The sequence below is a fragment of the Zosterops lateralis genome (genome assembly GCF_965231275.1).
Source record: "Zosterops lateralis genome assembly, chromosome: 1".
NCBI classification, from domain to species: Eukaryota; Metazoa; Chordata; class Aves; order Passeriformes; family Zosteropidae; genus Zosterops; species Zosterops lateralis.
Window position 1 is genome coordinate 42759950 of NC_139762.1, and position 27853 is coordinate 42787802.

The 27853-nt window shown below is 37.6% G+C and overlaps 1 protein-coding gene across 1 annotated transcript in view; it reads right to left on the reverse strand.

Annotated features, from left to right (window-relative positions):
• Nucleotides 1-27853, reverse strand: part of OSBPL10 (oxysterol binding protein like 10) — a gene marked incomplete at its 5' end in the record, with an annotated part of 111691 nt that overhangs the window by 45732 nt on the left and 38106 nt on the right. Inside the window, 2 exons of the mRNA XM_083871826.1 lie at nt 1273-1483; nt 21547-21738. Of these exons, the coding sequence (XP_083727952.1) occupies nt 1273-1483; nt 21547-21738 (403 nt within the window). The remainder of the gene's footprint in view (nt 1-1272; nt 1484-21546; nt 21739-27853) is intronic.

Below are 27853 nucleotides of genomic sequence, written 5' to 3' on the forward strand. Positions count from 1 at the left end.
AGGGTGTAGGAAAATTAGTAATCAAGACTTGTAGGCCAGGTTCTTTCAGGCAACTGTGTTGCATAATAAGACCTAGGGAAAAAAATCATTTCAGTCAGGAGGAAGAGACTAAATATTTCAGCAGCTTTTAGTTCCCTTCTTAGTTCTTTGGTTTTTTTATTTCCATACCTAAGAATAAGCCCACGCACATACTGAAGAATTAACTGCTTGCATTCAAGTTCTCACAGTTATACCAAAGATGTTGGTGTGAACCAGTGCTACAGAATTTTGATTCCTGAAAGGATTCACGTCCAAGTTTACAGTCTTAGGAAGAACAAACAAAAACACTTATTAGATTTCATAATTCAGTATTTCATAGTCATGACTTTCCCTTCTAAAAAAAACATGGGGGATTCCTTTTAAGCACTTACTAATATTTTGCTTGTTTTTTCTTTTTTCTCTTCTTGTCCACAGATGAAAAAACCATTATCAAGTCAAAACGAAGACACTGATTTAACAGAAGATTATGTGGACACAGATTCAAGGACAAGTACATCTCAAGTCATCTATCTTTTCACAGTTCACTTAGATCACATTGAGATGAAAAACAACTTTCAGGGACCTTGAAGCTAGAAAGTAACTTTTCTTCAAAGGACACTTTTCATCTCAGTTTCAAACCATTCTTTTCTGAAATAAAGTTATATCAAATAATTTAATTCAATGCATTTTGTCATTACTACTTAAATAAGTAAAGGCGGAGTGTTGCATTTTCTACGAGAAACTGGCAAATTTTTTAAAAATCATGTTCCTTAAGAAAACTATCAGAATTTGGATATGGGAAAGTCAACACAAACTAGAAAAATCATTTTCACTGTAGCACTGCAAAGTATTATTTTTATCAAACAAATCTGTATTGAGATTGAAATCTATTAAAAAAAAAAAAAAGGGAGGGGGAGCAAACCAAACCAAGCTGGTTCTGCACTGCCATTAACATCAGAAATGCAGGTTTATATATACCTCTTCTCCATGTCCCTTTTTTTTTTTGTGTGTTGCTGTGTTCAAGACTGGATTTCCCTAAGAAGACTCAGAACCACCTCTTTTCCTCCTCTCTTCTGATTGCAATACATTTTGCATCTGTTTTTTAGGCAAAGAATTACGGTGCTTGAGGCTGCAGAAGCTCACAAACTGCTCATCCCACCTTGCCTCTCTGAGAATGGTTAATTTTGCCTGCTTCATATCATAACAAGACATCCAAAGGCACATGAAACAATACCCAAGGGAGCTTGTGCTCACCTGATGACAGTGTCCTGCTATGCTGTTGGCCCACTTGATGTATGCTTTGCTGTAGTAGACTCAGGCATTCTCCAAGGCAGCTCAGGGTGGCAGCAGAGGTAGCTTTTAAAAGTAGCAAGTCCTGATCCAAGGCAGTAAGGGGCCCAGAATTTGGGAGAGATTCAATGGCTTGTACAAGATTCTTCTGTTGTCCTTCAGCTTGGCTCATGATCTGTAAAGGTCCAAAAACATCTGCTGTCATAGGAAATATCACTATGTAGCTATTAAATTTTTATGGATTGAAATAGTGACTAAATGTGAAGAACTACCACAAATGGATGTTAATGTTCTGATCCAAATATACCATATACTCACCTACAAAAACGAAGGGCTTGAGACTACCAAAGGCCTGTAAAAATGTCAAGACTATGTTAGAGAATAGTCTCGTAAAATAGTAGGTTCACAGTAGGTTTAATAGTGACTCATACTTTCTGAAAGTCTTTGTAAGGAAAAGTATGAAAATTCTATTTCTTTCTCCATTATTAACTTAGGCTTAGATTTTCTTGCCTCTGTATGTGATCTGAGACACCCAAGGAAGTTACACTGTTCCTCCTCCCTTCCTACATAAAGTATCCCATCAAGTTTAAGAATGGGCATAATACATTTCTCCAACACCACAAAGGACTTGTTTTTACAAAATGCAGTAATTTTTAAGTGTACAGACATTAGCATAGGAAGCAACTTAGAGTACTTATTTAATATCCAATATGAATACTAGTTGTCAGGCAGAACATTAACCTCTTTCTAGATTTGGATCATCCAGATGAAGACAAAATGGATGTTTGTGTAGCAGGTAAAAACAGTATTTGAGGAGGCTGCTCTTTAAGCAAATTGGCAAGCTTTCAAAATCCTAAAGCCAAAAGAAAAAGGAGATGTTCAAAATTTCTCTCTCCATTTTTAAAGCCTGTAGGAAATCATATATGCACATGACAAGCCTCTTACACTTACCTTGCAAAAAGCTTACTGCAAAAACTTGTCTACGTTTGAGGTATCCAAAGCTTTCAGAAAAATGTATCTGAAGACATCATCATAAACAAAGTTTCAAGCTCCATATGTCCACACTACTGTACTGTAAAAATGTATTATGAACTTTGTGACTTTTTTATTATCGTTATTGTATTTTCAAGTATTATGTGTTTCCTGCAGCCTTCCTACACTATTGTAAATTGACTGATTAAAAATATATGTTGAGTGCACTAAAAAGCTAGAAAGGAAACTGAACTCGGAGATGCAAATAACCACTCTTGCAAAAAAAGACTAGAATTACACAAGAAGCTGTTGTTGCAGTTCATAAATTTAGCCAAATGCCTTGCTGAAGGTTAACATGATATTTTAATAATCAACATCTAAGAGGCCAAAACTTCAGTAAAAACCACGATTTTAATTCTTCGGCAGAAAACAAGACCTGCCAGAAGGTGACACAGACCCCTCCAATATGCAGCTTTAGGGAACCACAGAATCAATCCCAGGCAATGCTCTGCTTTCAGAAGTCACACAGCATGAACCTGAGCTCCACAGCATGGACAAGGCAACTGCTTCAAAGATAAAACAAAAATACCAGACACACATTTAGGCAAGTATTCCTCCTTCATGGAAAGAGCACAAGGAGGCAAACAGAAGGAACAGCCAGGAAAAAGATGACCATCTCCCTGGAAGACTAAACAATATAATTGTATGGAAAATCGCTTCTCTCCTTTTCTCATCCTGCATAAGAGTGTGAAATTGAAAAACTGACTTTCTCATATTTCACAGTGACAGAAATGTTCTATTTTCATTTCCAAGTGACTAGTTTTCCTACTTTTTTTTCCCTTATTTTTTTGAGCAGGGGGAAACAGCTTACAAATCCAGTATTTGCTTCCATAAAAATTAAAATCAAAAATAAAACCAAAAGCAAATATTTGAAAACTCTAAACATTTCAATTTTCCTGTCCTCCTTAATAAATATTCTTTCGCAAATAAGACAGCAGCATAAGATAAACTGATCAGGGAGTTTAGAAAACATTTGGAAAATTAACAATGTTTGCAGCTATCACCCAGCCCAAAACTTTACAGGTTTTTGTCAGCTGTATTCTTCCTAGATTTCAATAAAATCAATTATTTCAATAAAATTCAATTTATCCAAAACAAGGTGTTGGCCCATGTCTTACTGTTTTCTAGGTTTCTTTCTGACCTAAAATAGCTTTAAAGCAGCCTTTTGATTTGTCTTTTTCTTGCTACCTAGTTTCATGTTGCAGTTGTGAGACCAACAGCTGGTCTACAGATCTGACACAGCAGAAGACATCTGGACTTCTGTGTAGAACTCAGGGTATTAGAACTTGTTGAACATTTACTGCTCAAACATTGATCAAAACCACACTGTTTAAGGTGCTGAATGCCCAGAACAAAGATGAAGAACCTCCCCTATTCCAAAGCAACAGACTAACTCTATGGCAAAAAGGATAAGGAAATTAAATGCATTATTGAAATAACTGAACTTTTTTTACATGTTTGCCAATTTTTTTTAAGATCTTGACAAAAGATTTCAGAAGAGCTGAAGTGTAGTTGTTCTACAGAGAGTAAATCAAGGAGGAGCTAACACAAGAACACCAAACCACACAAGATGAAACCCACTAAACACATTAACCCTTAACAGGACAGGCACTAAGTCATGCAGCTATAGCATCATCCTCTGTCGTATTGGTGGGTCTGTTTTTTGCTTTCTCCCAGCAGAGGAGAGGCAAAATGTTTGACTTACTAGCATTCTAAGCTCATTTCAAAACCAGAATGAACAGCTTTGATTTTGAGAAAGGGACTTTTTAAACTTGCCTTCTCCAATGTGAAATAATTTGCCTAATTTTGAATGACTTTGCTCTTACATGGGGTTATTTTAGCATCTTACAATTCTCCATCCTTCCCATTTGCCAATACAGACAGCTCAATGCAGTAGCTCTCTACTTGCAACAACAAAGGCTATTTGCCCCTGTCTCCTCATCAAATATTAACCCATTTCTCTGTCTACTCGTTCTGGATTTGACACTTCCTCTTCACCTATATATTCTTCTCATAATGTCACAAAACAACTGCACATTCTCAGAAATGCATTGAAGCTTCAAAAATACAACTTCATGATAGATGTACAATAAAAAACCTGAAATGTATTAAAAGGAATTATATGTGTGCAAATATCTAGCATTATTAGGCCTGCAATTACCTAATTGCAAAATGTTCAGTGAGAAGGCGGCTCACCCTAGGAGGACACCAGCTCAAATGTATGGTTTGATTCTTTCTCCATTTTCTGCCTGATGCAGGAGAATGAGCAGATGACATGTTTTCCCTATTAGCAGCTGCTTCTGAAGCGTGAAGGAGATTCAGACCTTTTAACCTGTCAGAAACTCTTAGGTATTGCCTGTGTTCTTGCAGCAGATTGACTTTGGCTGATTAGCCAATGCCCACCTCTTCCCCTCCTTGGCTGAACAACAAAAAGTTTGAGGGGTCAGGGTAAGGACAGGGAGGTCACTCAATTACCATCACAGGAAAACAGACTCGACCCAGGGAAATCAGTATAATTAGTACCAATCAGAGTAAGGTAATGAGAAAATAAAACTAAATCTTACTTTTCCCCTCCTTCCCTCCCTTCTTTCCAGGCTTAACTTCATTCCAAGTTTTACTACCTCCTTCCCCAGACCAGCACAGGGGGACACAGTTAAGGGGAGTTACAGCCTGCTCTTAACACACTGTCTCTGCCACTCCATCCTCCTTGCTCCCTTCACCTGATGGGAAACTCCTGCACAAACTGCTCCAGCACAGCTCTTTCACAGGGTCACAAGTGTTGTCAGCAAATGCTTCAGCCTGAGCTTCCCACAGAGTCACAGCCTCTTTCAGGCATCCATCTGCTCTGGCAGGGTCCTCCACAGGCTGCAGGTGGATCTCTGCTCACCATGGACCTCCATGGGCATCCTGCTTCACCATGGGCTGCACCAAAGGCTGCAGGGAAATCCCTGCTCCAGGACTTGGTGCACCACCTACATTCCTTTGTCTCTGGCCTTGGTGTCTACAGTTGCTTCTCTCACATATTCTCACTCTTCTCTTCTCTGGCTGCTGTTGAGCAGCAGTTTTTTCCCTCCTTCTTAAATCTGTTATCCCAGAGGCTCCACCACCGTGGCCAATGAATGGGCTTGGTCAACTGCGGGTCCGTCTTGGAGCCAGCTGGCCTTGGCTCTTCGGACATGGGGAAGCTTCAGGCAGCTTCTCACAGAAGCCATGCCCGTGGCCCTTTCCATGCAAAGCCAACACAATTCTCCTGAGTAACACTACACTCAAAGAAACCTGGCATCCAATGACCATCTCATGAATGTCAGAATGCAACAGGAAACATCTGTGATGTTTTCCTCTTTAGGTCAACCCCTCCCTACCACTTGCTTCAAAACAGACAATCTACAGCTTTTGTTGCTTCCTCCTCTTCAGGACTGATCTTAACATCCTGTGTGATTGCTTTCCCTACTTAGCCCAGCCACAGCAAATGTTACCTACTCCTTCACAGCTGGAACTGCACCTCCTGTCGTGAGCACATATCCAACCACGACGCAAGAGACCAAACACTTATGTGACAAGAATCTAAACAAATGATAAGTAGAAATTACTAGTTCTCAGGGTTATTTCCCACAGTATGTGGAAGATAAGCAGAAAAAGCCATGAGACACCCTAAGTTTGCAAGGAAATTTGTTTCAGACATAGTAAGTTGAAAGAACATTCTTTCGTGCAGTAAATAAGCTAAAATTAGTTATTAAAAGTTAATTTAGGAAGTAAAAATGAAAAATCAAAGCACTATTTTTCATGGTAAAAGAAAAAATACAGGAATTCAACATTTAGTTAAAATCGTAGGTGATAATCTTTCCTATGCAGAGAAATCATCTTAAAAATCTGAATGCCGTTTTTGATTTAAGGCTTCAATTTGTTTCTGAAACTAAAAACAGAAAGGGAGATATTCCAAATTATTAAGTATAATAATAAATAATCTCTATTCAAGATTCTTCCTCCCTTCCAACAACAAAAATAAATAGAAACTTCAAAGAAAACTGAATAGCCACACCTGAATGTAAGAGCATATGATTGCTTTTGATATGATTTTATTTTATATAACAGGCATAAGTCTGTTTGTCTAGGACAGATGTGTATTATTGGAACATCTTTCTTTCTAGAATTATTGATCCTACAGGATTTTGCCTAATTAACACAGTGCATTGTAACAACCTAAAGCAAACATCAGCTTTAAGCCATCCATAAAACTTCTCACTCCACAGCTGCTGCAAGTCCCAAGACAGTGACTTTGCGCTCCTCAAAGCAAAGGAAGAATGACATCAGCCATATTACCTCAGAGGTCAAGCAGACACTCTCCTTTTGTCTGAGGGGCCATGTGGAGCTGGCCAAGAAAACAAGTAGCATCACCAATCCTGTCTTTCTACATAATGATTTACATACTTCAGATCATCCTACTGTCCTTCTAGAATATAAAACATGAGAGATATTCTTCAGACCATGCAAGCCACAATCCTATATACATATGAGCGATTTCAATTTTAGTTTAAATTTAGTTTAAATGTTGCTAAATTGTAGCTTAAATAGTGTTGACAACATAATTGAATCCTTTTATAGTAGTATTAAGATATGCCTACCCATGCATGAGGAAAAATCTGAAACACTCCAGAGAAAAAGTTCTTTTTTCTTAGCACTGAAAACCCACAGAAATTCTGTATCATCAAGCTCCTCTGTGACATGCTAGAAATCATTTATGAAAGAGACATTCTGCTCAATCAGTTAATAACTCTTTCTCTACTGTAGTAATCTCTGCACACCATCACCAGCAGCACATGGTCTGACGACTTATCTGCAGGCAGTTCCTCTGAAAGATTTAATGCAGTGATTTTTATTTTTAAATCCTTTCCATTATTGACGCCATGCAAGTTGAAAACAGTTATTAAAAACACGGGAAAATAAACAACACAATAAAAAGTGCTTATACAAAAAATAGAGCATCTGTAAAAATAAACAGTTGTGTGGAAAAATCTTTACACACTAAAATAATAATAGAAATGCAACATGCATCACTTCCTTAAAACTCTGAATCAAGCTGTCCTTGTGAGAAGTTTACTGCTTTTAAAGACTGAGAAATAGCCAGTTTGCTGCTGCACTCCTTTTCGTCAGGATTTGATTGGTTGGTGCTTCATTTGAGGTGGGGTTTTCTAATATGAAAACACAGTTTCTCTGACACGCGCACACACTTTCTGGAAACAATAGTTTTTGGCTTTTTAGAAAACTACCAGAAAAACAACTTTTCAAAAAACACTGAGAAAGGACAGGAGGTGAGACAAGGTTTTCAAACTACTCTAGAGTAAGTCACAAGTGATATATGAGTCAGCACATTGTTAAACATCCATATTTCACAGGGGTTTGGGTTTTTTTCTTTTATTTCATAGAAAACACCTTTTTTCTTAAAACCAAAAGCAACCAAAGAACAGAAGAGTCCACACACAAGAAATAAAAACCTTCTAAGTCACTCTAAATGTGATATATTGTGTTGCCACATGAACCTAATACAGTCATCAATTCTGACCTTGAGCAAGGAATCTCCTCTTGCAATCTTGACCTGTATTTCATCAACACCACAAACTGTCATACTGTTAAAATCAGAAGTTAAAACAGCCAGTATAAATAGAATGTATGTGTATATATATACACACATACAACTATCAAAAATATATCAAAAATGTAACATACTGATACCTGGAACTCCAATGTCACTAAAGCAATCACACCAGTCACTAATTGGACACATTAGCTGCCAATTCAGCTCATATTCACAAATCCAACGCTATTTCCATTAAACTTGCCCACTTCCCAGTTTATTCCGAAAAAGGAAAGAGCATTAACACACATGCAAGACAACTACCACAAATACTGTTAAACATCAGCTCAGAAAGTATACCTCACCAATTGAGATGTCTGGCAAATTAAGGTAACGTACAAATGCAAAATTTTTTTTCAAATTTAACACACTGTTGGTTTGAGTTAAGCATAAACACTGCAGAGCAGCCAAACTTTTGCCTTAACTACTGAAAAGCGTTCTCAGACTACTCAAGGTTACTTGCTATGTTCATCTTACTACCTGACAAAAGAAATTTTCTGACAAGGATTTACAGACTTCACTCTTTTCTTCAGTGAAGTCACAAAACAGATCTTTCAATGGGATTCCATCTACAACATGCAAGCTAGGAAGACAAAATTACAGCATGATATGTAACTAAGGTGAAATAGCTAAGAATAGAGGTTGCTGCTGGAAGTACTTACTCCAACAGCTAACAGAAATCTCTTATCAAGATGATTTTCTACTTCAGCTTTTAAAGTGTCTACTGTAGAAACACACTGGTACAAGACCAGATGACCACCAGTAACATATCTGTACACTTTGCTTGCAATAAAACCTGACCTTCAGACCAAAAAGAACTTCCTTAAACTGTAAACAGGAAAGAATTCTATCCACAAAGCTTCAATCTGGAGTAAGACTCACAGTAGCCCCTGTGAACATTACTATGCTAATGAGAAAAAATGTTCTAAGGAAGGATACTAGAATATCAAGTGAGATACTTTGAAAGTGTCTTGGAAAGATGGAACCAGATAATGACATCTGTATCAGCTGTTCTTTCCTGATTACTGCTTCCCTCCCATTACCAGGAATAAGCACAAAATTCTCCATTATCATCACCTCAGGGTAGCAGCCAGCTTGACCTCAATTATTTTAACGAAGCAAACAATGAACATTAAAATTGGAATGACTTGCTATATAATAGTTATTAAGGCTCAGACACATACATCCTATCAACAAAGCTTCAAAGGAGCAAGTTAATTATCATCTGGCATGTAATTTGCAGAGACACAAAAAGTGACGGAATAAACAGAATTGTACCTCTGACAATCAGGATGGAAGCTAATCACCAGGGCACATCTCTTCAGTCCTTGCCTCTGCTTTCACAATTCAATTTTTTCCCTCAAAGGAGAATGAAAACAAGCTCTCTCCACCCCCATCTGTTATTTTGTTGTCTTTTCCTTAACCAGGAACCCACAATCTCTGTTACGGGAAAAACTGAAAAGTCAGTTGCTACATATCTTCATTGTCTCAGCTAACAAAACAGTATTTCCTTTGGGGTTTTGTTTCGGCTTTTTGTGCTCAGCCTTCTCACCAGGCACTCCACAAGGCGGCTGCTTGTAAGGAAAACCTTCCAGAGCAAACATCTAATGTCATCAGGACTGAGTCTAAAAGTCTAAGATAACCAGAAAAACAGGCAATGGAGAAGACAGGCTGGCTCAATTGTTTCCTGTTCTCAGCTACTCTTACCAATCTGCTGCTGTCCCACTGGTCACCATCAGCACCTCTCAGGGCTATGAGCTGTCCATAGACCTCAGCAGAGGGGCTCCTGGGAGCAGCTCTTATTTATCTATTTCTGTCATGAAAATTTTGAATTGGCTAGTTAATTTTTTCATATACTAAACATGAAATTATGCTTTTTTTACAGATTCAATTCTTATTTTGTATCTCCAAATTCTGCAACTTGGACACTTACTGCATTTCGATACTGTACAATACTATATAATATATAATACATAATATAATTCTATTTTGTGCAGACAACACTCATTAATCATTTGATGAACTACAGACGTCTTCTCACTGGCTTACTATCCAGTAGCTTATTAATCACACCTGCAACCTCCCTTGTTTTTAGTTGCACAGCTACAATAGTAAGACTTCATATTTTGTAGGTCTGAATACTATTGCTTTAGTCCATAAAGTTACCAGATTCGGGGGAGAGAGGAAAAGGGAGACAAAGGTCTTTTTTGCTGAATGGTCTGAAAGCCTTAAACATCCCATGCAGTGGCAGAGGAGGAAAATTAATCTACCCTCCCAAGAAATTCTCAGTCGGTTGTGGCTCAGGTATATGAAGCAAGCTCCTCCATTCCTCCCTTTAAAATAGGCAGAAGCTCAGCAAGAAAGGGAGCTGACCTAACTTAACTACCTGTTTTACAAAAGCATCATTCTATTCAAAAGAAAGACAGGATATATTTAACAGATCTGTCTCCAAACACCAAAAAGTGTATGATATTTGTAATTGTCAGTGCTCTCTGGGACTTCATGAAGACACTTTATTTGGATGCAAAACACTCTCAAGGACAAGCTGTGCATTCTGAGTTTCTAAAGAAGTCTGCTTCCTACACCTGGGAAGCAGGGAGACACCAGAGAGAGCTTCACAGCCCTTGCAACACAAATGCTTAGCAAAGAGTATCGAAGCAGTTCTGGCAGGATCCCTGAGAATGCCTCCAGAAACCTCAGCAAAACAGCCCACCTACATCAGGCCAAAATAAATCAAATGCTTCCCTTTGCTACCTCCTTACCACACATAACAACTCCAGACATAAGGTTAAAAGCTTTCTGTATTCAATCTGTCCTCCTCACCTGAGAAATGAGCTACTGAAAGGAAACTGGGGGCAGGGGTGAGGAAAAGACCTTGAGTCCATGCAGACAGACTAGGACAGAAAGTTCAGGTTTTGCCAGAGAATATTTAAGTAGACAGACAACCTTGGATTTTCTAAACTACAGGATGTTGTTAGTCTTAATCAATATTCTGACATGTATTCAGCTTTCCGTGAGTGGCTTCATATCATACAGGAGGGGAGAAAAAATGGGAGCGGAGGGAAGCTTTTCCTGTCATTCTCCCAAAATCTTTTCATTATTCCAAGAATACCTTCTTGCTGCCTAAATCTGAAGGAGAACAGTTCTCCCTCACAAAATAATACCAACTTCATGCTGTTTTCCCTCTGGAAGAGAAACGTTTACAAACAAACCAAAGTACAAAAACACTGGAGAAAAATAAAATTCCTCTAATAGTGTCAGCTGTCTAAGACTCTTCCATGGAGCCACTCCGCAAGTCTTTAGGTGAGAAGTGAAATCTTTTTAGAAAGACGCGGTTGCCATAAGAAATACACAAGTGAAAGTATGTGACTGAGACAAATTGTATTGAAAAGCACTGTGTTTTCCCACAAATCATAGTGAGTAAGCCATTTTTCTGCAAAATGATTAGTATCAACCTAGCACTGGTCACTTTGCCACTGGAAGGAGTTGCCAGGGAATCAGGGCTTGTTGGAGGAGATGTGACAGTTTTCCTCTTTTGCCAGCTGTGTTAGAGCTCCCTGTGAATACTTCATGTGTCTGGGTAACACCTGGTATTTTGTACAAAAATGAACTAGTAAGTGCTGGGATCCCTTGCCATAATTGCTTTTCTTGAGTATTTTCTATTAACCATATCCTACTAATAGCCATCTATTTGAGACTTTGCATTTACTGTCAGACACAACTCAATGGGAGCAGAGAGTTGGGATCTCAAGGAAAGATCACAGGGAAGAGCAAAAGCACCTCCTGAGGTTGTCTCCCTCATCTCAAGTTGCTTTCAGTGATCCAGAACCAAAAAATTAGAGAAGCAAAAGGAAGGAGTCCACTAATTCAAGTAAATTTTGGATGGCAGCTGGCTGCCATCTAGCCAAGCAGGAAACACACTGTTCTATTTTAAACCACAGAATACAGCATTGAGAGCAGTTTATAAAAAGAACTTTGTGGGAAACTATTCTTATGCAATTTTACTATAAAAATTACCTCGCAAAGTCTTTTTTTTTTTTTTTTTAGTAACTTAACGTTACTCATAAGCAGATGTCATTCTGTGGGCTCTTCTGAGTAGCAGTTTTTCTTACACTTCAGAAGGATCATTATGCTGAAGTTAACAGCTATAGCCCTGATCTGGAAAGCACATTCTGATTATCAGAAATTTAGGCTCATTTGTGAATTTCAAGCATTCCAAAGAGTTCCTAAAATGTTGCTGATAGCCATTTGGTTGACATCAGCAATCACAGCAAAATTCTATCAGTTTACTGCAACATAGGACACAATCGATAAAAGGTGGGGTTTGGACTTTGAAATTAGTCTTCAGAGGAGAAAAGGCCATGTTAAACATAAATTACACATTTCAATATGAGTAGCTTCAAGGATGCAGAGGTTTCTGTCAGAATATCTGGCACTGGATATTTTAAAAATTATTATTATTGTAATTATGATTATTTCATTCCACCTGGGAATATACAAACATATATACTGCCACTCAGAGAAGTCCAATATCCCATATAGTATGCAAACTTCTGATGGAAAGTCTCAGTGCTTCTTCCCTTTCCCAAGATTGCTTATAGATCCTTTCACCTCTCCTCCCAATTAGCCACCTAACTTGTAGTGTCCAAGCATAAAACTTGAATTTTGTTTCTGTTATTTAAAAAACTCTCAGGTGTGCATAGACATTACTTCTCCATCTTGCAGTCAATTCACTTCATATTTTGTGAGAAGTCAGTGAGCTGTCAGTACCAAGGCTATCTAATCTTACCATTCCTGAGTATTCCATAAAATATCTCTATAGCTTTTGACAAAGCCTTCCAAGTCCATCCCTTTGACTTCTCCCATGTACAAAAGCTGACTGTCAGCTGGTTTAAGTTGACATAATTAACTTTACCACACTGAAGTGATTCAACATACACTACCATAATTTTGAGCAGCCATGTTGTGACACACTGGAATATGGCTAAAGCACCTTTATACAGCAACTTTTCCACAAATCCTTCTGTTTTGTGTCTATCAGCCTAGACTGAACAATAAAACTGCAATTAGATAACTGGGGTTCTTGGAGAACAACTGTAAGCAGTAATCCCAGAACACAGAGATATCACCAGAAAAATATGCTAAGTATATGTAGGAACGTATGACTGTGCTTCCTAAAAAGTGGCACAGAGAAGAGACAAATGCACAAACTATAACAAAAATTAAAAATAATTCATCAATGACAAGTATACATCTAGTACCTATAATAAAATACTACGTTAAAGCAGATGTCAGATTTGGGCAGATGTAGTTCCAGTTTGCTTGTTGGATGAGATGTTGCTAGCCATCATCTTATTAGTCATTTTTTTAAAAGCATACTATGAGAAATCCGAATTGCAACCAAGAAGCAGGTAAGCAGCTGCTGAAAAGCACCTATGTAGCACAGTTTCCAAAGCATTCAACACCTGCTAGACAAGCATTACAGTAAGAACACACAGCAAAAGCTATCAGAGACCATGTCTTTGTTAAATAACCAAGAGCTACAGTGCTTACTGTTCACATTTGTTGTAGACTCAAAATGTTTCCTGTGCTTCTTAGAGAAGCATTCAGTACTTTAGATGTTACACAAGGAGCCGAAGATTATAGTAAGCCTCAATAAAAGTGTATAATAATGTAAACTTAATGCTATGCTTAAAATATATGAGCCATTTCTATGGTTACTTTCTTCTTGAGGGCATTTATATAAGTACTTCCTGTACTTAGTACCTGAAACTTGGCTAGCCACCTAATATTATATTGTCATATATTACCACTGAACATTCAAAAATACCTTCTACTTAATTTAATAAAAATAGCACATAAGTGTGGGTTAACAAAGTGGCCCATGTATCTTGGAAGCAGTAATTTGCATTACAGAGTTGCAGAAGGTGCCCCTTGTCACCCTTGTTCAGGATTTGCTGTGAAAGTCACTGCTGCACCAGCCACCCACCCAGAAACCTGCACTGAAAACGAGACCATGAGATGCAACATTCTCATTCAAGAAAAGATTTAACGAAGTAGGTTTTCTTTAAAGCTTCATTTTCAAACTGAGACTCTGATGTTAAACGACAGCAGTATTTGTGTTATAATTGTGAAAGAAAACAACCCTGTAGTTTTCAAAAAATGCAGGTAGGTGTAGGACATGCTATGCTGTTTTATACATGCACGTAAAACAAAACAGTTGAATTTTGTACATACAGCAGAACTAAGTGGCAGTTTTGAAGGCACACAAAAACTGGAGACTAAATTCCCTTCAAATGTAACTTCTCTCCAGATCCCTAGGGAACCTACCATTTACTTGAACTGTAATTAAATGTTTTAATAACTGTAAAGAATAATCTTGGCTTCTCTGCAATTGCTTAAGAAAATGAATGCTGCAGCAATCTCTGAATGTAGTTATCATACATACTGTATTATCCCTAATTTATAAATTGCCATTTATTAAATGATGAAAGATTATCACCTTTGCACATGCTCAATTACTGCTAAACTACAGGCTGGGAGAAAAAAAAAAAAAAAAAAAAAAAAAAGAAGCCATGTTTGTATAACTCATATTTTTCAGGTTTGAAGAGGGGGGCCGGTAGAAGGAAATATCAGAAATAATGAGCCAGGTTCATTCTTGACATAACCTGTATGGACAAACAGTGCAGTTTTAGTAGAACATTTGCTCTACGATTCCCATAGCAACCTTAATTCTCCCTGCCTGCATATCTGGAACCCAGGATGACTCAACCTTCACACGAATATAAAATCAAATGCACAGAACAAAGTGTAGTTTAGGAAGATGCTACTCACATGAACTCTTAGTGACCTCAACCATATTGCAAACACAAGGTAAAGGTTCAGAGGTCAGAGGAGTATTCAGCCTTATGTTCATGTAATGATAACAATTGGTTTATAGTATTAGAATAATTTCCATCTCCTCATCCCCAAAGTGAGACAGCTAATGCTACTTACTGAGTAATTTTTATAAGCACATGTCCATTTACTACTCTGGGAGGTACTAGACTGACAACGTCAGAGATTTAACCATCCCATTTACTCCCCTAGGAGACGTTTCCATTAATCTTAGCAGGACTAACTTCAGATAGAATAAGCAGATACAGCAGAAGAGATGTCTGTAGACAAGACAGCCAACTTTCAAAGAAACTGCCACAGAAGGCACCAAATAACTACATCTGTTCTGCATGCTCTCAATTCTATTTTTCTTTCTAAGGAGATGAAGGGCAGGCAATCACACAAACATTGCTGTACAGCCAGAAGAACATTTCTGCATGCTCACACTGGTATTTTCACACTGTTCAAGGATCACAGGTTTCTAGAACAGGGGCCAACACCAATTCAGAAGAAAGTGCAGAGGTAACACCTGCAGCTGCCCCTTTTAGACCTCATGTTAGGTTTGAAACTGGTTTATATGGTTACAGATTTAATGCCTCTCAACAAATCATAATGGCTTCTGTTAAAACCCAGCTGGGAGCATAACCCTTTTGGTGTCAACCAGCTCAGCTGCAACTGAGCTGTTAAATGTACCTGTAACACAAATTTGTATTACGACACTTCTCAATTCAGAAAAGCGACCTAAGCACAGTTAAATAGTGGTAGCTCTGGTATAACTTACACTACCATGTTCTGTGTCAAATAAGTATCAACTACTGAATTAAGGCTTAAGGCCTCATTGGCTTTGTATTGGCTTCAAGGACACAAAACTGACACAACAATTTTCTACTGTCTTTTCTCCTGCTTTACTTTTCTTCAAGTCAAGAAGTATCCACAGCTTTCTGGGAAACAGCTGGGTTTGGTCTGAGTTTTTTCCAAGCACTTTTACATTACCTGTTTTAGAGTGGAGACATTCTTCTGTTTTTCACATCCAGATAATTAAAAGTGAAAATTTTCTGACAGTGAGTTTGCAGGCAAATGGAAGTATAATACATACAATCCGTACAAAGTATAGATGCAGTGTTATGAGGATGCAACCTATTCAGTAACGTATCTCATTTTCTGATTAGCATCCACCTATAGTTAAAGACTACTTATCTTGTATATATTATGATGCACTTGACAGAAGATGATCAATAGGATGAGCCTTTATTGTTTTCTTATGTATAGTGGGGGGTTGGAGGAAGATATTTTAAATACAAGTCCAGGAAAAACTGGAGAGCTGTAACTAACAAAGGCTACTCCTCTGTGTTCTCTCCCTTCCCTTTCCAAAACTGCCACTCACTGTACCAACCGCATTATTTCCTCAAATGAACAGAATACAGGACACTTGGATTTCAGAGCTGAAACAGTATAAACACTTTCTGCAGTGTCTATGAGAGTAAAATGCCCTGGTCAGTCCAACTGAGAAATCTCTCTTGACTGTATTTACTACGTTAGTTTTGAAATGCAGGAAGACTAGTTAAAAGAATCAACCACAAACTGCCACAAAAAAAAAAAAAAGAAAGGAAGCTTTTGTACTAAAACATATCTAGAAAGAAAAATGTACATGATTTTAGGTAACTAGTTTTATACCTGACTAGCAAAGGCACAGCAATACGCACTTGAGCAGTGCTATTGTAGCTGTAGTCCACAGTCATCAGCTCTCCCCCGATAAAGCACCTGCATTACTAGGCCAGAAAAACTGAAGTTACCATAGTTTAGCAGCTCATCCTACCTCCATACCTTAGGTGAATATGAGATCATTTTCATTTCCTAAAAGCAAATATTTGATTTATTACTCATGCAGACTTAAAGGTCATCTTTGTTACAAAGCCAGCTCTCATCTTCCTGCACTCCAAAATCAAGGTGAGAACTGCCAGTGAAAGCAATGATCTAATATACAAAATTTCTCCCCACTTACACAAAGTCATTTTACACAAAATTAGACACATACTTTCAAAAACAATTTAATTGTTAACAGCATTTTTAAATGTTCTTTGTACATACTTTACACTGTCTAAGCATGATGTGCTGTTCAAGGAGCTGAATCCATTTTCTTTCATGCACCCTTATTGCACAATCCCACAGAACCTCAGCACTATGCCAAATATCTAGAGCTACAGCATTCTTTTTGCTAGGACTCACATTATACCCTCAGCCATTGACCTTTCCGTGAACATACTTTCAAAGAAACAAAAGAAGGACAAAACAAATTGAAATAAAAAGCAAAACCTGAGTTTTTCAAAGCAGCAAAGTAAAATTTGGCATAGGTCAAAACCCATAAAGGTTTCCCCCAATACCAGCTTAAACATTTACTACAAAACTTTAACATCAACACGCAGCTTAGTGTATGTCTTCACATAAAGTTCACACTTTGAAAATCCTGCAAGTCTGAATGTTTCCCCAAAGTGGTTTAAGTACTGTATCTCCTTTGTCACCTACAATGCTGCCTGTGCAGTGCTGTTCTTCTGTAACACAACAAACACTTCTCCACAGACAACAGCATCCTTTTTTGCTAACAGTAGTGAGTCACAGTTCCTAACTTTGCTATCTAAATATTACAGTGACCTGAAGACATTTGCTTCTCACTTGAAAAATCCTCAAAAGTGTTTTAGAATCCTCTCCTTCTCCCAGTAACCAAACAAAATTGGACAACTGCAGCCTCCCAAAATTGCTGCTAAACCTCACTCCATTAAGCCTTTGGTGCATGTTCCTAGATTTTCCCATACTGTAACAAAGGAAGCAAAGAACTATTACTCAGCTGCACAATTCCTGCAGGAATCACATAGTAACTGTTTATATATGGAAAAGGACATGTAAGAAGCAGTAGGACTCATCTTACCAAAAAGCAGTCCTTTCCAAGTTCTAGGACTGCCCACTGGCACATAAAAGAGATGCTACACTGCCAGAGGCCCCATGAAATCTGGATCTCCCTGTACCAAATGTTCAGAAACCCATGCTGATGACTAGTCAGGGTATCAAAAGTTGTAATAAACACATTTCAAAGTGATAAGAAAATCCTTCATTGGCTTTTTTAAACTGTGAGAAGAAATATTTCTCTGGACTACTTTTAGTTTAATTTCCCTAAATGTCTGTAAACAATTAATATAAATTACTACAAAACATTCATGCACTTGGTTCTTTCTTGGTTCTTTAACAACAATGGTAACACTGACAGACTGTACGAGAGTCAGAAAATCTCAGGCAAAATAAACACCATTCTAACCATTCTGTCACTATTATTTAGTTCAGTGGCAGGTAAAACGAAATATGAAGTGTGACGTGGTCACTTGGCTTAACCTTCCCGTTGATTTTAACCACCTACAGTAAAGAAATCGGAATGAATAACTCTTACAATAAATTTCTAACAAGATAATAATATGCACGGTTTTAAAAACAGAATTAAATTTCAAGACCACAGAGACTTTGGTTGCCATAAAATCACTTACTAAAAAATTAGCTCAAAGTACTGCTTTAATGCTAAGTTATGGTCCAAATAAAGAGGTAGGATCTCTAATAATTCTGCATGAAGTGCAACAAGATGCAGATCATTTCTCACAAGTTAATGTGCGGTTAAATTTAGTTTTGATGCAACATTCCATAAATCAGTGTGGACTCCACTATTAACACCAAGTTAATATAAGTAAAAATCTGATTTAAGAGAACAATATTAAACAGCATAAAAAATTACATTATGATGAAAAGTAATGCTCCTGAGCTCCTTTTCCTCCAACACTATACAAAAGTAGGTCAAGTATTAAAACATAAATTTTTATAGCAGTCAAAAGCTCTATACTTATGCTCAATTTTAACTTACCAAAAATTGGAAAAAAAGTGAAAATCCAATTTCACAACAGAAACACTTATTATATGTGTCATTTTGCAGATGTAGACAGTTGTATTTACTATATTTATATGATTTTGCATGTCAGTTTGGTGCTAAATGAACCTCTTTGCTACAATTAGTTTCATGCTAAAACTTTCTAGCCTGTTAGAAATAAAACTAAATCAACTAGAACAAACCACAGAAGGAAACATTGTTATTTATTCCTACTGTGTTGTTTATTCTTATTATGAAGTGAAAAGAAGGGAAAAAGAACAATTAAGTATTACCTAACATCTTGAATTACAGAAAATATAGGAGTATATTCTGCCCTATTTGCAACACGGAGATACTCCTCACTTTTTTCCAAATAATACAGCCAGATCAAGAAAGTTCAGAATTGAGTAGCAATTTCAAGTTCAACACTTTCTCAGGAACACCGTCTAAGCTAGCAAACACCACATGTGCCAAGTGAAGGATGCCCCTTCGTGCAGCGTTACTGTTTTTCAAAGATCTTATCTATAACACGGTCGCATTACCACATCATAACATTGTTGTGAAATTTAAAATACACATGCCTCCTCTCATTTTCCAGAAGCAGATCAACTTTTTCCATTGACTCAACTACTGTATTTATAAGGTTCAAAATTAGCTAATGCAGTCCTATTTATAGAACAATTTTTTAAAAACCAACTTATTTGCATGCCCAAGCTTCAATGGCATTGTTCAATCAAGGGAACACTAACATTGATCTAAAATCCTTTTGCAGTCTCTTCCCTTCATTCAGATCATACCAAACAAATTTCAAATAAAAAGCAAAGATTTGGGCATTGAGGAAAGGATTAACACACTCTTCTCTCTCTCTCTCTCAGTACTTTTAGCTCCTAGTTTTCATTGTTTCAGATTAAAAAACAGGACTAGAACAGATTTAAGTGCACTTTTGTGAGGGGCTCTGGACGTACCTCTTTACTGATAAATCTAACACAGGAAGATGGATCTAACAGTCATTAATTGTCTCATATACAGAACAAAAATATTCCCTGAAAACACAGCTATCATATACCCAAGTCTATTGCATTCACTCTGGAAAAGGGGGGGAAAGGAAGTGCACAGAGCATGCTGCTGAAATAAAATCTGCTTCCTTCATCTGGAAAAAACAGACTTTAACAAGATAGAAACAACATCAGTTAAGAGGCCACTTTTTACACAAGACTGGGAAAGAGGGAAGAAGGTCAGATTTCTTCACTGTTGTGCTCTTCTTTAGGAAGCAGCACACACACGCAAAATATCCAATACATAAAAGGTAAACTTCACACATCATCTTATGAGATCTGCTTATGCATCATTCACCTTAGTACCATTTTCTCTCACTGAAAAGCACTCATTTCTTTCAGCCATTACTGTATCTTCAGTGTCTGAGCAGGTTTTTTCATTTCTGTTGCAGCCCTCTAAAAGGAACTTGTGCTGCAGCTGAGGTACCATTCACATCAAACAAAACAAAATAATTAGCTTCCATCATTACAGATTGAAGTTCTTTTTTGGAATGACATCACATTGCAATACACCACAAACAAGTGAGTCAGCAATTCATTGGCCTTTTCTGCAGGGATGATCCCTGACCTCTTATTCATTCTTTTACTGTTGGTTAGTATTTATTTCTTCCAGTTCTTTGCAATTGATGGCTTTTTTCCTTCCCAACTTATTATGATCAGCACATACATTAGTGCATTAAATTGCTTTCAGTCTTACTCAGCTTCATTTGATAAAACTGCAACAGCACCCACTGTTGATTTTATTAATAGGTTTAAGGCGCACTCTGAATTCAACCTATGAGAGCAAATACATTTAGCATGCTAGAAACAACCTGGGGGAGATGACTGGTAGACAAAGATAGAATATTTTTATAAAAAATAAACAGATGTGTTTTTTCTATAATGTAAATAAAATGTGGGTGACATTCAGACAGCGAGTTCTTCATTTCTAATGTTAACTACAAGAAAAATAAGCATTCCTCCTCAAGATGAGCATTTAAGCCTTCATTGAGAGCACATCCCAAGAATTTATTCAAATTCTTAACATGAAAGACAAACCAAAAAACAGTAAGGGATGGAAGATGAAAGTGTGTTCTGTGAAAATCTGCCATACTATTTAAGCTTCAAACTCTCAACTGTTTTTGTTGTCTGGAAGACACACAAATTGGTATGAGTTAAATTTCTTAAACATTGGTACAAACAGGTTTTAAAAGAAACAAGCTTTCTTCTTTGGTTTTCGTGCATTTGATACGGACAAACCATTTTTCCTTTGCAAGGCCAGCAATACAAACTTTACACAAAGTGAAGACCAGAGCAGTATAGCAACAAACTGCTGAGTGTGGGGAGTTACATCTTCATTCACACATTCATCAGGTCTATTCAAGTCGGTTTTTTCCAGCTATATTTAATGCTTCAGGGCCCACTTTCCAATCTGAAAGGTATGGCTGCACACAGCTTCAAAGACCTTTTCCTCCAGTACCTTTTGCAACACCACTGCAAAGTCAGGGAGCTGCTTCCAATCTACTTCACTTTCAAGCATGTGCACACACCAAATTTAACATCAAAATAAAAAAATCTGTATGCACCTGACCTGAAGCTGAACCACAACCAAAGCCCACCTCTTGCTCAGCAAGGGGATCAAAACAAAGCAGACATAAAGTAGGAAACGAAAAGAATCATTAACTTGTCAGACTCAATTGCTTATTCTAAAGCAAAATAAGCACTTCCAAGTTTTAGCAAAACTGCAGATGTTCCTCTCTTACCTCTCTGACTTCATGGAGTTGACCAGATTGCTGGCTCTTCGCTCTTCGAGCCGCTGCAGGTGATTTGTGATGTGTGATGGTTACAACAGTTGGCCCACTTTGATTGATGTGTTTCTGGCCACTCGGAGATGGAGAATTAACTGTCCCAGGTGGCAACAGAGATGAGCTTCTACTTCGTGAGGATGAGATGCTCTAGAACAAGCAATAGGATTGTGATATTAGCAACCATTACACAAGTAAAAATTTACGATTTAGGCTATGCATTTGTATTGTTCTACTTTTCTCACAAACCTAAATCTGGAGGTGTAACTGATTTATTCCTTCTGAATCAGATGCATGGCTCAGCAGAGATGTTCTTGGAAACATTCAAGCTATCGCCTTTGTTTCTTGGCTTGCCTGAAATTGGTCTTCGCAAAAATCTCCACAAATTCTTACATAATAGTACACTGCTTAGTTCTTACAATCCTAATTTTTAGGAAAGCTTAGGAAAGATTTTGCAGACAGAATAACAACAATGCCAACACAAGTATTTTTTATGAAACCACTGACCTACAATTCACCAAACTGGTATGAACAGCAAGGAAGAAAAAAATCTTAATGCTTTCATTTGATGAACTTCTGAAACAGTGTAATATTGTTTTTAACATCAGAGGAGGTACAATTTTGCAAGGCCAATCCACACACCAATTAAACATTAACATTTGAAACAAAATATGGCATAAGAAATCAACATGTTTTTGAGTAAGCTTGGGATAAACCCAATATACAAAAAAGGCCAGAAATAAATCTCCAATGGTATCTGCAGTATGAATACTTTTAACATACAACCTATAAAATCGGTCGGGACATTCGGTTTTTATCTAACCATCCGTCACTGTTGCTATCTCAGTTTGCTCTCCACAGACCTCAAATACAAGTTATCCTAAAGGCCTATAGGACACCAATTTTCAATCAAGCTCAGATGGGCACCAGATCACCATGGGACAAAATACATACAAAAGCGCAATATAAAAAAAGTTTCTCCCTTCTATTTGAACTCTGGATTGCATCTGTAAGGTTAAAACTGAAACAGTAACTTTTACATCATGAAACACAAACCAATTCAAAGAGTAATATTAAGTAGCACTTTGGGAGTGAAGAAAATATACAGCCTCACCAGTAAAACACCTTTCCACCTCTCCTTCAAACCTTGCACAAATAACAACAGCAACCTACAGCATTGCTGAGACAGTCGCCACCAACACAAGGTACTTCTCCTGAGCCTGCTGGTGAGTACACAAAAGTATTCCTTGGGTGCAATCTCTCTTATACCTTACAGGTCACTTTTTGCAATCCTGTGGGCATCTTCAAACCAAGGTGAATAGGTTCCAACTAGAACTGCAATTAAAGTCAGGCCTCCTGTTACCACCACACTGACTGTAAAGGCCAAGGCAGATTATTTGGCACTGCCCAGGAGGAGTGAAATAAGTAACACAATCCCTCCCCCACCACCACACAAAACTAGAATTTAGACTTTTTTGAAGGTTTAAATAATGGCTTATCACATTGACAGTGTGCAAAGAGCTACTAATCTCATAGAAATAATTATTATTCCGCTGGTCTAGACTTAACATTTACAAATGCTTCCAAGAATGATGGTCTGACTGTTTTTGAAATGAATATATTCTTCGCTATCATGGCCAATAAGATTACAATAATAAGCATCTATTCAAAAATTATCCACTCTGGCTGATAAATCACAATTGCATTAAAACTGGATTTGACTCTAAGGCAAAAAAGCAGCACGAGGTGTAATTTGTCAGAAGGGCACAGAAGGTTGCTAGGTTTATAATTCATCTTCCATTTGAAAGAGCATAGCTTAGACATAACTATAATTAAAATAAGAGGCAGAGGAAAAGGTATTTGAGAGAAAGAAGGGGATGATGGAAACATATATTTCCACATAAAAAGGGTATTCCTAGTATATAAGAGTGGAATATACTTCACTAATATGTGTTTTTCAAACTGACTAGTATCAGAATACTTCTGAACTAAATTTAGGATGTAGAGGAAAAACAAGATAATTTTATTTTTAAATTGAAAAATCAACCTCTCTTTTAGGTTAATAAAATTTGGTTTTGTTTTAGAATGAAATATTTTGACATTCACTGACATTTTAGTATCATACTGTCACAAAAATAACAAAATCACAGCTGCTACTTTAAAATAGCTAAACAGATCCTAAGATTCAGCAGCAATGTAAAACAGTGAGTTTTCCCCTTAGTTTCACTTCAAAGGAAAACAATATTCTGTAAGAGGTAAAGTTTAGTAGGTTTTGATTTTCTTGAGGGAGAGGTATAGACCTGCACATAACAAAAGTTAAGACAAAACATATATGGAAATATCCATGCACTGGTTCAGACTGTGGGACCACAGTACATTTAATCCAGCTCTTCCTAAGTTTTGCCACTGTATGTGGCAGCTAACAGCAACTTCCGGTGAACAGTCATTTAGGGCATGGAATTTGGGGATCAGTGAAGCAGGAGAGAAAAATCAGAAAGAACAGCCCGTCTCTAGTTTCAGTAGTGGGTGGTGCTCAAGAAGGCTGTCCTGCTATAGGGACATTAGGTTAGCCCCAGTCTCTACATACACCAGTACACAGCCTGGCAAGGGCTGCCCACGATCCACTGCCTGGTGCATCTGACACCCAGCTCCGTTGTAGGGCAAGGCATGGAGCTGGAATTCACACATACATAGTCTGTGCCAAGTATCAGCACTAAATACATCGGTCCATGATCAGCTCCTACAGGTCTATAAGCAAGCTCTCCTCTTTGTTTTCTGTCCCTTTATACCCTTCATCCATCTCTAATGACCCACATTTCCAAACAATGTGCCAGAAAATTCCACCAGCCAGCAATACAAATACTCCAGCACCTAATTTGGTATTATTCTTTAGAGGGTATCTGTAACATCCAAACTTTAAATGAGCTCAGCACCAGACCTCTGGCTACCCATTAAGCTACCTCTACGCAAGGCCTCGTGACAAAAATTTGCAACTTAAAACTTGCAAAATCACTCACAGCCAGTATGCCTGTGAATGTCTGCAGGAGGCAGTTTTTACAAGCACTCAAAACCTTTTCAAGTCAGACTCCCCTCCTCCACTGCCAGAGAGAACAGCAGCAGAGCACTGTGCCTGCTGCATCCAAGAAAATGGGGGAAGCATCCAATTCCTTCTGACAGCTTCTTTCTGTCAGTGCCAGAAGAGAACTCTCCAGGAACTGCACACTCAGCCCCTCAGGCACTTTTGAATTTTACAGCACATTGTCAACACCTATGTCCCAGCCAAATACTTGACTCCTCTTTTGCAGAATTTCTTGAGATTAAACACGGGGAATGACAAGCATCCCTTTTGCAATGACACACAGCTGTGCAAAAATCAGAATCTTTCATTTCTGTTAAAATGTGAAAACCTATGTGAAGTTTTCCACTGCTAAAAGCACTCTAATTATAAACCATACTACAACAGCCATTAAAGTCACTCTCACAGGAAATCAAAGCAATGACAGTAACTGATGGGCCTTTATGCCTAATCCTCTGCTCTTCTCCCAGCATTGCTCATGACTGATCTGCCCCTCTAATTATTATCATATACAATTTTCTTTGGTCTCACTGCTTTCTGGCTTGCAACTAAATAAATAAAAAGATAGCAGAAAGTCTGATGAAAGGAAGATGTAAGCTCTTCAACAATTAGAAATGCATAGTGCCAATAATGAGTCAAGAAATCCACAGGCTGAAACATCCCGAAAGGACTGCAGATTTTCTTTCCTGAGGCTACATTTTACCATTGCACCAACATTTTGCCTGCTAATAGAACGAAACCAATAAAAGAATAATAAAGAAGCTAATAAAAGATTAATTTGTAACTTGCTTTCATATGGGTTTTATGACCTAAAGCTAGATAAAGTATGCTTAGCTAAAACAGATTTGGGTTAAGATTTTTATTTTAGTAGCCTGTCCATCCCCAAGATAAAAAGCAGTATAATGAATGCTTCCATTTGGATATCAAAAATCCTAACAATTAAGATGATGGAATGGCAGAACAGTAAGTTCGTACTATACTAATGTTTTCATGACTCATTATCCCAGGAGATTGCCCTTCGTGTTCACAAAGAAGCTGAAGCATTTTTCACCATTTACCAGAAGCAAACAATTTTGTTTATTCTGGAAAGAAAATGCAATGTTCCAGAGGTCAATAAAATAATTTCTGAAGTGAATTGTCATATCTGCTTATGGTTGATAATCATCATTTTCACAGGCACTGTGCCACAGATGTTTTTCTCAGAATAATAATTGCCAAAACGACACTCCTTTACTCCTGTGCATATATACATCACAGAAAACCAATTTCTGCATGCAGCTTTAGAGCTATGGAAGTCATATGCTATCAGAAAGTAATTACAATTTTGAGACACCGCCATTCAATGTTTTAATTCTCATCTACTTCTTTTCCAATGCATCCTAAGTAAACAAAACTGATATAAGATAAACATAGACACAGTTCTGCTTCATTTACATTATAATCATTCACAAATATTAAAATGCAAATGACAGAATCTACATAAGATCCAAACTTCAGCACTGGAAAGGGACCAGCTTATGGTGTTTTGACCATTTCTGTCAAGCACCATCTACGGTACTAACTTTTCTTATAGAATACCATAGTGCTTCATCATCTTCAGTAAGGCAATATATGCCTTTTTTAAGCAAGAGACTATGATAATCATTCTATCATAAAATCTTTTCTTCATCAAGAACCATTTGAGCATGTTCAATCCTAAACTGATTTTCTTCCATTTCTGTAGAATGATTTTAGAAGCAGTGAGCAACTCTTATTTTCATGAAGCTTCCAAAGGGAGGAAAAAAGATGTCAAACACACACCTATCAACAGTCAAGCACTGCTTCTCTCTGAGCCTCACTACTGTAAGGATTTCAGTGCTTGTTTTAATTAGAAGTGCCATTCTTTAGTTGACTTCTATAGGTCAGGGATGAGAAGAGGAAGCAGACAAGTATACCAACAGAGGAACAGCGAAGCTCAAAAGGCAAAAGCAATCTGACATGCACAGAAGAATCAAAGCAACACTGAGAAGGACTCAAAATTTTCACTAATGTGGCTTTATGAAATGCTACCATGCAGATGTTAAAAATACCCAGCCAATGATCTACTTAGAAATGTAAAGGTACCTCCGTGGCCATTCATTATTAAAGCAAAAGGAAGCCTCATAAAACCAAAGATCTATGATAGTCATTCTTCCAGCTGTGGAGAAAAATTGCACATCTGCCTCATAACAATTTGATTAAAGTTTTAAGTTTGAGGCATTACTGCAGGTGCTGTTTCACATTATAGCCAAACTGCTACTGCAGCTGTCACTTGAAAGAGGCAGGTTTGGACTTTTTTTTTCCTCACCATTACTCCAGGGAGGTAAGCAAGCAGAGAATCAGAGACAGAGACACATATTCCTCAGTGAGCTGGTCAGAGAGCTAAGTTCTTTTTAGTAGGATGTCATTTTTTCTACTTCTGATGCCCAAGTTAACACAGAAGTGGAAATATGAAAAAAAAACCACACAAAAGCAGAAGGCAGCAAAAGGAAAGGAACTGGATTGCAATTTACAGTTTCAAGGAATCAGCAAATGAGTTCAATTTAAAGATGAATCCACACCATCCAACTTTAAGCAGCTACCTCGCTGTGCAGCTCCAAACCAAAAGCTGAAAAAACAGAGAGCTTGTCTCTTTATTCTAACACAGACCTAGACTGCAATTCACCATCTGAGCACAGAAGTGACTTCAAAAGATAAAGGTTCTCTTCCCTGTCACATCCCTGATAGAGACACACTGAGGTATACAAGGGTTATATGCAAACCCAGCAACCAATCCAACACTGCCATTAAGAACTGGTTTAAAGACCCGTGTTTGTTTTCAGTACTGTTTTTACAGCCACCATCATTAAACAGTCAAGAAAAAAGGAATATGAAACAGAAGAACTAAAAAGCTTGTGATAATTTCTGGATACAAAATTATTCTTGGAAGTTACCACAGAAATTATGCATATGCCTACTCCTTCTTGAAAGCATTTTATATCGCTGAATTCAAATTTGACTAATGCTTTAATTAAAGCTTATGCAAAATATTCACTGAGAAAAGTCTAAAAGAACCAGCAATCCTATCCAGATATGGAAGATTTCTTCCAATACAGTTGATTTGGCACTTATGGAGGCTGAGCAATCTGTAATTAAGTGAAATGAGACTTGTATGGGAATACCAAGAACATT